The sequence below is a fragment of the Zonotrichia albicollis genome, chromosome 2 (assembly GCF_047830755.1).
Source record: "Zonotrichia albicollis isolate bZonAlb1 chromosome 2, bZonAlb1.hap1, whole genome shotgun sequence".
Classification (NCBI taxonomy): Eukaryota; Metazoa; Chordata; class Aves; order Passeriformes; family Passerellidae; genus Zonotrichia; species Zonotrichia albicollis.
This window is the reverse complement of record NC_133820.1, coordinates 69,835,368-69,848,534: the sequence shown is the minus strand read 5'-3', so window position 1 is coordinate 69,848,534 and position 13,167 is coordinate 69,835,368. Positions and strand designations below refer to the sequence as shown.

Below are 13,167 nucleotides of genomic sequence, written 5' to 3'. Positions count from 1 at the left end.
TAATATTCATATTCAGGTAAAAAGCTGGAGCTGTCCCGCTAGTGAGACAAACATCAAAGCTAATAGTTGGAGGACATGACAAATAGCCAATCATTTCTTGAGGACATGTAGACATAAATACTTGCTTTACTGAAGTTGTTGGTGAAGGTGCTTCTGTGCAAAAATACACTTTTAAAATCATTATAACAACATGTAAAAATACAAGTGTTTAATAGTAAACCCCCTGTAAATTCAGATGACTGCACTGTAAGTTAACTTGAGTGATTGCACTTTTGAAGTGTAGGTAGCCCTTTAATTTAAGATGTAGGTACTACAGGGAACATCCCTAAATCAGGTACTTTATTTGATGCTTTGCTTTGGATTAAAACTCTGAGATTCTGTGTATCTGAGCTTTGTTCCATATATTACCTCTGTTACATTGTCTATCCTTGTTATAATTTTTGATTTCTGTTTAGATTTGAACAACTTTGCAGGTATTAATCTAAACAGTCTTAAAACATTCTTTCTGGAGGTCCTGCAGCTAAAATTGTGCTCTTCATCTAAACAGTTCAGGTGAAAATTGTCTGCTTTGTGTAAAATTTTTTAAACACAAACAGAAAGGTTCTGTATTTAGAAAGAAACTGTGTATTGTACTCTTGAAAGTCTCTGATTACAATTATACTTTCTCCCTTGTGTGAAGAAAAGCAATGCTCCCACATGGGTAGGCTATGTAGTAAATTAAGAAGCTGTTGTCATATGTGCAGGCTGAACTGATTTCCAGAACACAGAAGTATAAAACAACCTTCTTAAATGATTTAGGAAGATATATTAAAAACATTTAATAGGACAAGATACTATTTAATGCTGTGTTAAATTCATCATGCTATGCAGTCTTTTCACTTCTCAGCTGGTGTGAATGTTCTTAAAAAAAATAGATGGTTCCCTTCTAAATGTGCAATAGACTGCAGTATATATTTATATTGCATAAAAATTATTTGAAGCTTCTGCCAATAACAGCTGCCTGTCTTAAATTCTGGATATTAGAATGTCTCCCATGGCTACTGTATCTGAATGAATCATCAAAATAACTAAATTTATCTTTCCCCTGTTCTATGAATAAAAAAGTATTTTTGCTATTTTTAACTCTGAAATGAAGGTATAAAAGAGAAGTGAGAAGTTACTTAAGGCAATCATCAAGAAGCCTGTTGCAGATGGGGCCTGAGTTCCTGTTCTTGAATCACAAGTCATGCCTTTGCCACCCTGGTCTTTACAGGCTCCTTACACAGTTTTGTAAAATTCGTAATTTTTCAGTACTATTTATACTACATAAGAAGGCTGTAGCCATTAATTTACTTTCAGTTTTGACATAAAATTGGGCAATGTATAAATGGTTTCCATCCACTCTTTGTTTCAGGTTCCTCATTTGTGAGGTGACATTATCAAAGAGCCAGTGAAGCCGCTAAATTGACTCAAACACAGTTGTACATGTGAGCATTCAGAAGAGATGTGAGGTGTTATTTTTAGAAATACTGTGACAAAGGCAAGCTAAGAAAAACAGGTGCAGAATATAGACATTATTTGCAGTCTCTTTTTGAAATTTTTTTTCTTAGGACCAAATGCCACAGAATAACAACTTTTGACATTCTTATTTTCTTGGATCAGATCTGATTCTACTGAGAATAGCTTTTAATAAATATGTGAGCATTTTATTATCTACAACACAAGTGAAAGCCAAGATGTCACAGTCCTAAATGGTATCACTGACAGAAATGTTAATGAAATAAAAATATAACAGTAATTTTGTTTCCTAATTATTTATGATTGACATTTTGGCATTGATTGCTTGTCATTTAGAAGAAAGTTTGAGAAATATATTTCAGAAGATAGATATTTTAATTTTTAAGAGTTTATACATATAAGCTGCTTTTAAATATGCAGTATATTAGGTCTATTGTCTCCATCTCTATTTAAAGAAATAATTAAAAAAGAAGGGATTTTTTGAAATACAGTTACTTTTATGTTTCTTTATTTGTCTACTGCGTGAAACTTCCTTTTTATTTGATTCTTTCAGACTACAAACAATTTAACAAACACAATTTGCCAACCAGTAACTTGCCAAAGATAATCTGTTTGCAGCATTGTCTGAAACAGCTGTTCCTAACACAGAAAACCATATGAATTTAGTCTGTTGCATTGTTTTTTGTAAGTAAAACCCCCAACATTCTGAGTTTAGGTCACAGTAAGAAAGTGAGATGTGGTAAGCTGTTCTGGACTAGTCTAAAGTACAGTAGGCAACAGATGGAGTAACACAGATGGTTAATTCTTCATGCGTGTCTGAGTTAACATGAGGTTCTGGAGTGCTCCCAGATTTGCATCTAAGTGGGTAATGCAGAAATGGAGATTTTTCTGTTCATACACTTGAGCTCAGAATAGGAATGTGGGAAGATGAAATAGGATGTTGTGTATGTCCTGGGATAAAAAGGTACTTGAAAGGGAAGCTGAACTGTGAATTCTTTGGGAACCCAGCCTTCCTCCTTCCATTAAAAACAAAGGAATTTTTGCTGTTAACTTGGAGAGGACCTTGAATACAATCTGGGCATAACAGATTGCTGTGTCTGCCTTTGGGAGTGCTGTGTCAATGCAGAAAAGGAAGAAGCTGTGTTTCCAGTTAGGAGTTCCTGCTGGAAAAAAGAGGAATTTGGCAGCTATACTTAGAATTGCTTCCCTGTTCATGACAGCAGTATCCGGATGCATAACACAGGGTGTCATGTGCTTTTGTTGTGCCTTAAGCAGATGTAATCTTCTCATTGGGATTAAATAGCTCAGTTACTCAGGGCAGCGTCTATTTGGGATTGTCTGCAGCCTAGACAATAGAGTGTTAAACTGGTAAAAGGGGGTTATGGAGATTTTTTTTTGCCATAGTTCATTTTAAATAAAGAAAGATTTCAGCACCCAAAGTAGAGATTAAAAGAGACTTGAGGAGTCATAAACTCATTTGCTAAAACCAGATTATTAATTGACGAATGAGTGTCAAATGTAGCATTACACATTCAAAACTAAGTTATTTTTGCGTACTGGTGGTTATTTTAAGGTAAGTGGCATGTTGACAGTGTAAGAACAACTTAGCGACAGGAAACTCAAAATGTGCAGATGTAAAGCTGGTATGGTAATTCACAAGGTTTTGTGGTTTCAATACATCTATAAAACTGTATTTTTTATTTAATTCTGGAAGTAAAACTGTGGGTTTTTTTTTTTTTTTTGATAGAATGCTTTCTGGGAAAGTGTCTGTTGATTCATGGAGTCTTGCTGATTTTTCACAAGCCCTTTGGACGTTGCTAAGCATTTTTTACTAAGTGGCGCACCTTCAGCTTTGCTGTAGGCAGCTGCTTCATGACTAAACAGTTTCTAGTGAAGTTCCTCCCTTCAAAAGGGACATGCAGCTGAAGAATGGAGTGCAATCATGGGTTTCTTGCATCATGGGACACATTAAACTGTGACCTACTAGACCGTCAGTGCTTCTGTATGTCCCTCAATGTAAGTGATTGTGATGGCTCTTCTGTGCTTTCCTGGGGGTATGGTTGTAGGTTTTGTGCATGTTCATGCTGACAACACCTACCAGATCAGACACTTCTGGGATATTTTGGAAATCCTGTGCCTGTTTTTATGTGTGTATGTGGACCAGGCAGATGTGGCCCAATGTGGGCACTTGTAGAATCAGAGCTTTAGCCTCCTATACAGTACTTTACTATTTGGAAGCTGAGGAGTCTGAAGAACCAGGTGGTGAGGGGTTTTATTCAGTCATGTTTTGGGACCTTAAATAGAACCTATTTTGTCCCAAGCTAGAAAAACTGACTTCTTATTCCACCAGGTGTAATGTCTATGGAGGACATTTGTCAGCTATCAGGATCATGCTCTTGTTTGGTTTTGGTTTTCTTGAGAGAAAATCTTTCACTTTTTGAGTACTTTTTCACCCAAAGGCACAGTGTATGTAAGAAAGTTTGCTTCTCTATGTCCCCCGTCATGCTTGGTGGACATAAGGAGAGCAGACTCTTAAACTTCTTAAAACTTGTGTTGGACGATGTGTTTTAATGAGCATAGATTTTAGAAGTGTTTGGTACACAGGATTAGAGGATTTGAAAGCTTTAAGGATGTGCTCCTTATTTATCTTCAGTGCTGATTGGTGTGGTTGTACTTTCAAAAGTGCAAAACCAGTACCTGCATCAGTTGTGGTACTTAGAGATATTTTAAAGTAGCAGGTATACTACTATATATTATAGTATATATATGCTACTACTGTAGTGTATATATATATATATATATACTACAGTAATTTCAATTACTGTAGAAGTCTATTCTTTTTACCTCTTTTGCTTCTGTAGATGCATAAAGCATTGTAGAAAAGCACAATAAACAAATAACTTTGGAACATAGCCTCCAGTGTGATTCCCTGATTTGTCAGAAAGCCCTCAATTTCACTTGTCCCCATTAATTGCTATTGTGCTGTGATGAACAATCAGACATCATTGGGATGGCTGGCAGTGCAAACATTTGCATCCTTCTGTATTATTTATTTTAATTTTGATAACATATCTGAGGCTGTTACTCATGTGTAGGATGAAAACTTGTATAAAATTCAGGTTCTCTTGGTTATATTTTCTGTGGTTTTACTACATGGAAAATTATTACATGGATGTCTTAAAGTTATGTTAATGGCTGAAAGTCAGCAGTTTTATTCAAATGTTTCATATTTAGGAAGCATATGTACATGAGGTTTGTCTTACTGTGTGTTCTAGCCTTGGACTGTCAGTAGTGTTATTATATGAACATTGCTTTAGAGACTTTTTTGGAGAGGTTATTAATTTTCCTTCTTTCTCTATGTCCCCATGTTTTTTAGTTGTTCACTTACCTTCCAGACCTATGATGAAATCCAGTATCATGCCTGTTGCTATTTTCCTCCCCCTTAGAGAGATTTATGCATGTAAGGTATGTAGCCTGAATACTGCTGCTAATATGTAGTTTCTAATGAACAAAAGCTCGCTTTTCTTATGATTATTTTTGACATTTATCCCCATCTTCAATCTTTGCTGAATGGGATTTTGCTTCTTGCAAAATGCTGTGGCAATTCACTGCATTAATGTTTCCAGATCTGTCTGTATGGGACAGCTAGAATGTCTGGAAGAAGTGTCCTCAGGGATGTGCCTGATTGTTATGCTCTGTTTTGTTAAATATTACTTTTATCTGTATATGTTTTTATTGAAGAAATTTGTGTAAAAAATTCAACTCCTTTTTTGCTGCTTTCATTTTTATTAAAAAATGAAAAGTTCATATTAAACACTGAAATGTTTACAATAGGTCCTGTTGTACCTTTTTTCATGCTTGGATTTTCCAGGACAGTATAAGAAGGACCAATAACTTCTCCAGTTTATCACTTGAGAATGGAAACTGTAGCACATCAGTGTAATCAGAAACGTGACCATGTGAATCATGAGCATTAAATAGACTTGAGATGTGCTTAGGCATTTGAGAGGGAGATAAATTTTTTTTTAATTTTTCCTTTTTTCACTTTACCTTGGGCATTTTGCCTGTTTGACTCTTAGCAGTGTCAGAATTTTGCCCACTAGGAAACCTCTCTATAACACTAGTGACAGATAGGTTTTGTTTTGGAGTATTTACACATGCTGTGCATTCTTTGGGAGCACAGTATTTATGATTCCCTTTCCGGAGCCGCGTTCTGTTCGTGCTTACCCGCGTGTGCACCTTCGGTTAACGGGGCAGTGGGAGTGGCACAGCTGCAGAGAGGGAATGGTTTTTGTAAAGTGGAGAAGTGGAGGTTTTGGCAGCTGCCTTGGTTCTTGCCTGTCAGCCTTCATCTTTAACCCTACTCTAGGCATGAACTCTGCGCTTTCTCCTGTCTGTGCAGGGGGGTTCTTACTCTCTGTATCCTGTGTTAATTGAATTTGTAAGTGCGCATAAGCAAACAACACTTCCAGGTCCTCTGTTGAAAAGCTTGCTATTAAGCTTTAAGCATTACTAATGCAGCTGTTAAAATGCCAGCTGTCCATCAGCAGTGGGTGTTTTCATGGGAATGAAAAAATCCTGCTTCTAAGAGATGAACGGTAGAGTCTTTACAATTTGACTGTGTTTTCTTGGTGATGTTTGCTCCTCTTGAGTAATGAAGTTTAAGGCTTTGTCTCACTTCCAACTGATCACTTGAGGGAATATATGCGTGAGACATGCACATTGTCCCCCTTGTGGAAATGTGACAGAGATAAGGAGTGGATATTTTATGGATACTAAACAAATGTAGTATGACCTGTGCACTTCACTACTGGTGTTTTGTTTTGTTTTGGGTTTTTTTTGAGAAAGAAATTGCTCCACTTAAACTCAGAGCTTAACTAAATCCTCCCACAACGGGTCACATTTCAGCCTTGGCCTCTGTTTCCTGTGACCATGATGCTTAGAGATGTAAGGTTGAGTTATTCCATCATCTTGACATAGCCCTGTGCTGCTGGCTATTATCCAGAAACCTTAAAGAAATATTTTTTCCCCTAAAAATGACAGCTTTTTATATTTTAATTTTTTTTTTCCATGCAGAGATGTGATAATACAATCTGGTTGAGGCCAGATTGCGTGTCGCCTGAATAAATTAGGTTTGGTATAGCACATAGTCCCATTTTTCTTATACAGTGAGCTAATATTTTTTGTTGTATGTGTCAGAGGTTCACTTACTAAACGCTCTTGAAAGTACTCCTTCTAACTTGGCGTTATATGCCATGAAAGAAATCGGAATTTTACTTTTGATTGCAATTTTAATTGTGTTCAACATTTATAGCAGCTATTCAATGTGTTGGCTGGCCAATTAGAAGTGTTCTGAGGTGCCTGTTCTCTCTACAAAAGTTCACCTCCCACCACCGAACCAAGTAGGTTATGGAATCTTGCCAGTGGGAAATCTTAAGGGAAAAACACTGTGTTCAGAAAATGCTGCTGTATTCGGAATCCTAGGACTTGTTCTAAAAATAAACTTAATTGAAAAGATTTGTTTTCTTTTCTAATGTGGTTTGCATCACTATTTTATTAATATTTAAATAACACAATGTCGTAACCCGGAGTACAGAAATACTTCTGTACAGAGCTCCCACCAGAATCTTGGAAACCTTACACGAAGCATTATGATGTTTATTTTGCCACTAGCAATTTTCTTGGTTTAATGTTGCAGTACAAAGGAAGATGAAACTCTGGGCTTTCTTCAGAATGAAAACCAGATGATTAATGGGTTAAAAAGGAAAGTAATTAATTTTGCTAAGTCAATGAGCATAGTCCTGAATAAGGCTTTATTTGCCAGGGTATACTTGTGCAAATCTTTGGAAATTACTTGGAAATTTTCTTTGGTTTGAACCACACCTTACAAACTGACAAGAAGCTGAATATAGATCATATAAATTTTGATAAATTACATTTTTTTATTTGCAATTATTTTACTATATTAGACAAAAATTGCCTAGCTTCCTATCTATTTCCAAATAATTACTGGTTTTCAGTACTTTGAAGAGAAATAATTGGATTGATGCAAAGCTCAATGACTGGCTTGTAAATGAAAATCAATTTTTCCAAAGGAAAATATTATTTTTAGTAACTTAGAAGTTGCACCTTCACTTGAAAGCTCTGAGCACGCTGGCCTCTCTTCCAGTGCCTACCTATAGTAATGTCTATCTGTTTAGTGTATTGATTTATTTTTCCTTTTTCCCCTCCTATATTATCCTCCCATAACCTGCTATGCCTATTATAAATGTAGTCATGATAAAAATAGGTGCTTGATAAATTCAGATGCAATGAATCTAAGGTCAGTTTGACATTATCAGGAGCTTGCTTATGAACAGGTTTATGACAGAGGTTTTATCTTAGAAAGCTTGAGTGGGAGTAAAGAGCAATTTGGGGACCAGCCAGGGATTTCTATTTGTCTCTTGAGTACTAAAGTAACAGTAAAGCAGTGAGCAGTAGTGCTTTATAGTCATTCTTCAAACAATTATTTTGTATGTGTGTATAGAAGTTTCAGTTTTGTTATTATTTGATAATTCAGTGTATAAACTTGAGGATTTTCTCTGAATCATTTTTAGCTATATGAGAAAATAAGAGCAGACTAAAGATGATGGCAAAAGTGAAAGCTTTTCTTAAGGCAAAAAAAAAAAGTTAATTACTCTCCCTAAAGTAAATCATTACTTGAATGCGATAAAAATGAGCCATTTGGAGACTGTGTATTTGTTTCAGCTCCAGGCATCCACCATTGACTGTTCTACTTGAAGCGATGTTGGGTGAAGTTGAAGACACAAAACTTTTAATGGGCTTTTCCCCCCCTAAACTTTCAGCTGTAATTGTGCTGATTTTAATGTAAGTTATACCACCTTATTATATTCTAAAGACATTTTATCAGTGTTTTGAAATACTGAATTGTGTAACTTGTCAGCATGACTTACCAGTAGATGGAGACAGAAAGAAAACCAGACTGCAGTCACCTCCACTTAAAAGAACAGTATATTTTCATTTTCGGTTGTTCAGTGCTTCAGATCAGCTGCTATTTTTAGCAAAATGTAGTAAAATTTAGCTGTTTGCCAGAGATCCTATCTCTTCCTGTGCAAGATCACTTAGGTGGAATCAATGAGACAATGTCCTTTCTTTTTCTTTTTATGTTCCCTGTCTTATACTGTGCAGAAAATTCCCTGTCCCCTCCTGTTCGTCGGCCTATTTTGAAGAGAGATCAATATGTATAATATACAATGAGAAATGTTCTTTCTCTGATTTTTCCTCTCACCCCCTCCCAAAACCAGTGTTTCCTTGCTTTTTACAGCAGTAGGATGTATGTGGTGTGCAGTTCCTTAACCTTGCCATGAAATTGTCCATGACTTTTCAAATTTCCAGGAGGTTCCTCAAGCTTCCCTTGAAGTTGTCTACAGGTGGTGATTTTTGTCCCAGTTGCCAGTTAGGATTTTTTCTTGAGTGGTTTGAACCTACTGATTCCAGATGAAGACAGGTGCCCCAAGGGGAAGATATTCCTTTGTTGTGGGAAAAAACCCTGTCTTGTCTCCCAGTGTCACTTACAGACGAGATGTGATTTCACTGTGTGCAGATAAACACTTGAAGCATAGAGGATTTCTGTAAGAATTAAACATTATCACCTGTGATCACCAGCTCACACTCACGTGTCCATACGAAAACTTCTTTTTCCATAGAACAGCAACACTGTAAATGACTTGCCATGTTTACCATGTATGAATTTTACTTTAAGTCTGGATGTAAATGTTCAAAAAGTCTCTATTTCCTTAGGAAGCTAGTATTACATGAATTTTTAAATGGTCTTCTGATGAAGGATATAGTTGAGTTGAAGTAAAAATAATTAAATACAATTTCTGAAGATCTATTGAAGTAATATTCTGTCATAAAGCATACACTTACTGCAAGCATGAGGTGAAAGTTTAATTTGAAATTGTGACAGAAATGCATACATTACATCCAAACTTTTCCATTTTTTAAAAGGTTATAATATGCTCTAATCCAAAGCAAAGGTTCTAATATGCCCTAACTCACAATTGGAAAGGAGCAATTAACTGAATTGAAACACTTTTGTGTTTTTGAATAAAAAACAGGAAGAAGTGTGAGAGCCTTCGGAATTTTCAGTGTGTTTTTCAGTACTCATTTTCTAAATAATTTTTTCTTGCTGATTCTAAATTAGGGGTCGGTTATTTGTTTTTAATTTAAAATGGCCTGATGGGTTGAAATTAGCCAAGTTACACAGAATTGCTATTGGTTTCCTGGTTGCATAAGCCTACCAGGAAGGTTGTAAGAGGTCATGCTGCTGGGGAGAGCGTGGCTGCAGTTTGGGTGTGCTCTGGCTGAACTAATCAGAAAAAAAATGTTTGTAAAGCAGGGAGTGGTTCTGTGTTAGTTTTTGCATGAGGAGAGGAACTACTTGCATCTATATTTCTGTTTTCTAAGGCAATGAGAGAAGGCTTAGTGGATCAGGTTATTTAGTGCCTTTTGCATTGCAATATTACTTTCATGTATAGGAACCTCTTATATCAGTCTTTAGGTTCCTGTAGTCCCGTAGGCACAGAGTTTTATGAAATTTGCAGAAGCAGTTTTAGGCACCTGCTGTTCTACATATTTTGTTACAAGTAATGTAGCAATTTGAGGAAGTGATAATTCTTCAAAGGTAGTTAAATCCTATTCTCGTCTTTGCTGTAATACTTTCAGCAAACTTCATGCAAGTCCTCTGCAAGAGGGGATGTACCTCGAGTTGTCTTCTGCCTTTCCCTTGGAATCAGCATTCCTTTTGAAGAGTGGGAAGATGGATAACCTATATATTCTTTCAGCTGTGAAAGGTGGATCTAGCTCTCTTGTGGATCAAACAGAAATGGAGGAAGCGATTTAGCAAAGCAGCTGTCAAACCCCTAATTTTACTGTGTAGATAGAGATGCAAATTTCTGATGACAGTAAATAGAATATACTGATTTTTTTATTCCACAGTTAGGCACATGACAAATCAGTGGTAAAAAACCCCTGTTCTCTACATGTTTGAAGGCTTTTATTAACTACTGCAGGAGTCTACGTTTTTGGGGTAACTAAGAAGAAAGAGCAGAAAAATTGCACAAACCCCTGTTTCGTTAGATGCCCCAGAATATGGAACTATACACAAACAAGAACTAAAATTACACATTGATGGCTTTATCACCCCTGTACTTCCTTTTGAAATTATGATGTTTCTGTTACAAACTTCACACACTTCTCATAATGTTTTCAGATATTTTTTGGTAACAAAATTTTTCTTCCATTAGAGTTTGTCAAACACAATTGTCTTGTGATGTGAGTAGTCCCTTTTTTAGAACAATTGATCATAAAATATTTTGAACCAGCAATGAAAAATAATTTATTTTGGTAAACTGTGGGTCTTTTAACTTTCCTTTTTAAATACACGGTAGTGTTCTGTGTTAGAAAAACACAGAGGGAGGTGTAAGAATAATACATCTGCTGGAGATCATGACTATGAAGCTGTGTCTTCTAATAAGCAAAAAGTAGTGCTTTCTCTATGAGTTGTGATAATTTGGTTTATATCCATTACAGGATGCATTGAAAATAACCTGGCACACTGTAAAGCACAAGGAGATCAAAGGCTGCATACAAAGGCTAAATAATGACTTCCTTGCCTTCTCTGATGGTGGAGGCATTGTCTTCTCCTCAGCGTCTACAGTACAAGTCATGGGAAACAGGGGTGCTGGAAGGTGTTAAAGGCATTCCAGGATTCCTAAATGAATCTACTGGGAGGGCTTTTGATTTTGGAAAGTTTATCCCAGTAGCTGTTTTCTAAAGAAAAAACTCCAACATTTCTGTACACTGAGATGCACAATTGCAAATGCCTAAGTTTTTTAGACTTGTTTCAAAATCACGACTGCCCAACCAGTGAATAGTATCAAACATGTAGAGAACAGGATTTTTTTCCACTGATGTGTCATATGTCTAAGTGTGAAATAAAACCCAGTATATTCTATTTACTGCCATTAGAAATTTGCATTTCTATCTACACAGTGAAATTAGAGGTTTGATAGCTGCTTTGCTAATCACTTCCTCCATTTCTGTTTGATCCACAAGAGAGACAGATCTACCTTTCACAGCTGAAAGAATATATTCCTAGGTTATCCATCAGTGCTCAGTTTGCTGGTCTAGGGTACTCTGTGCTCTGAGTCAGTTTATTTTTTAAAACAGATATATTATTTCTGAGCACAAGGATTGCTTTTGCTGCTGTATTTAATAAGTATATTTTTTGGAAGCATACAGTCTGCACTAGCATTTTATGGGGCTTATTTCAGTGTTCTCACATTCAATCCATTGCTTTTCTTAAAGATTTGTGGACAGTTGATATTGGAGTTGTTCTCCCGGAAATGGAACGTGAAGGTCTTTAAATTGGATACTGGCTCAAACTAATTGAAACCATTTCAGGCTATTTATAACTGAAACCATTCTGGCTATTTATAATTATCAAGTCAATGGAGTATACAGTCTCATAATTCTTTACCATTGATTTGACTTTAATTTGTCAAATTTGACTGTTCAAAAAGCCATTTTGGACTTGATTGCTTCAAGGGAAGGATTAGAATTAGACAAGTGCTCTTAGGGAAATCTTCAGCTAGTGCCTGTACATCTGCATAGGGGTTTGGGATCTGTGAAACCCATGAGAAAATTCTTGTTTGTGAGGAAGGAGTCAGAGTGTGATTAATGTTTTCATCAGGAACCTAAACAAACTATCAACTATCACCAAAAGCTTTCTAGTATTGTTTGTTAAAATTTCTTCCTAGTACGGTTTATAATTCTTCAGACAACTGATGTAGCTTACACTGGCAGAAATTCAGTTTGCTAGTATATGTGTGAATTTCACAACATCTGCGAAAGTCTGTTGTCATACAGACACGTGTCATTACAGCTCTACCTCTTTCCAGTGCAACTAAAATTGAGTGGTTTTAAAAGTGCTATTTTAAAAACCTTGGGGGAAGCTGTCAGTAGAAATTTCTTCTGTCTCTTTTCTTTTTTCTGGGTTTGGAATGTTCCCTGCTGTAGCATCTAGGAGTTCACAGCCCTCATGTGCTCCCAACTGGCAACTAATTTGCAGCTCTTGAGCAATTGGTAACACAAAGTTTCACACTGGTATCTTTAAAAGAGTGAAGAGGTGATGTGGCCCCATAACCACTGCCTGTTTTCCTCTGTTCTGAATTTTGTTATCTCTATCTTTCCTTGGTTTTATAAATTTTAATTTCTTCACACACTACGGTTTTAAAAAATATTTTAAAATATGTAAATATATCTATTAATTATTTTATTGTAGTTTTTCAGGTACTTTAAGAGAGCTTCAAATTCATGAGGATGTTGTTTGAACAGTACAGTAACCATTTAATAGTCTCCAGAGTGCTTAGCACAACCAGTTGTATCCTGCCTCTGATTTTTGCTCTAGCAATGTAACATACAGCTTAAGAAGTCATCTTTGTGTGATGACTATGTCCAGGCAGAATTTCACATCTTTCCTACTTCTCATAATGTGGCTGGTAGTCTCTGCTGCTGTAGCCCTGGAGGTACAAGGAAATTGCAACAAAAAGATAAGAAATTCAACTGTCCCCCACATGCAGCAGTTAAATATATTAACAAGGGAGT

The 13,167-nt window shown here is 36.2% G+C and overlaps 1 protein-coding gene across 5 annotated transcripts in view; it reads left to right on the top strand.

The window, feature by feature from the left end:
- DGKH (diacylglycerol kinase eta) overlaps window positions 1-13,167 on the top strand; it is a 159,692-nt gene that overhangs the window by 50,962 nt on the left and 95,563 nt on the right. Inside the window, exons 2-3 of one of the 5 annotated variants that reach the window (XM_074535467.1) lie at window positions 3,245-3,513; window positions 4,874-4,962. The exons of 3 other annotated variants lie outside the window; for them this stretch is intronic. In XM_074535467.1, coding sequence (XP_074391568.1) covers window positions 4,897-4,962 — 66 coding nt within the window. In that variant the 5' untranslated portion in view covers window positions 3,245-3,513; window positions 4,874-4,896. Of the gene's footprint in view, window positions 1-3,244; window positions 3,514-4,722; window positions 4,963-13,167 lie in introns of those variants that run through there. One more of the 5 variants, XM_026793656.2, reaches the window with a different exon arrangement.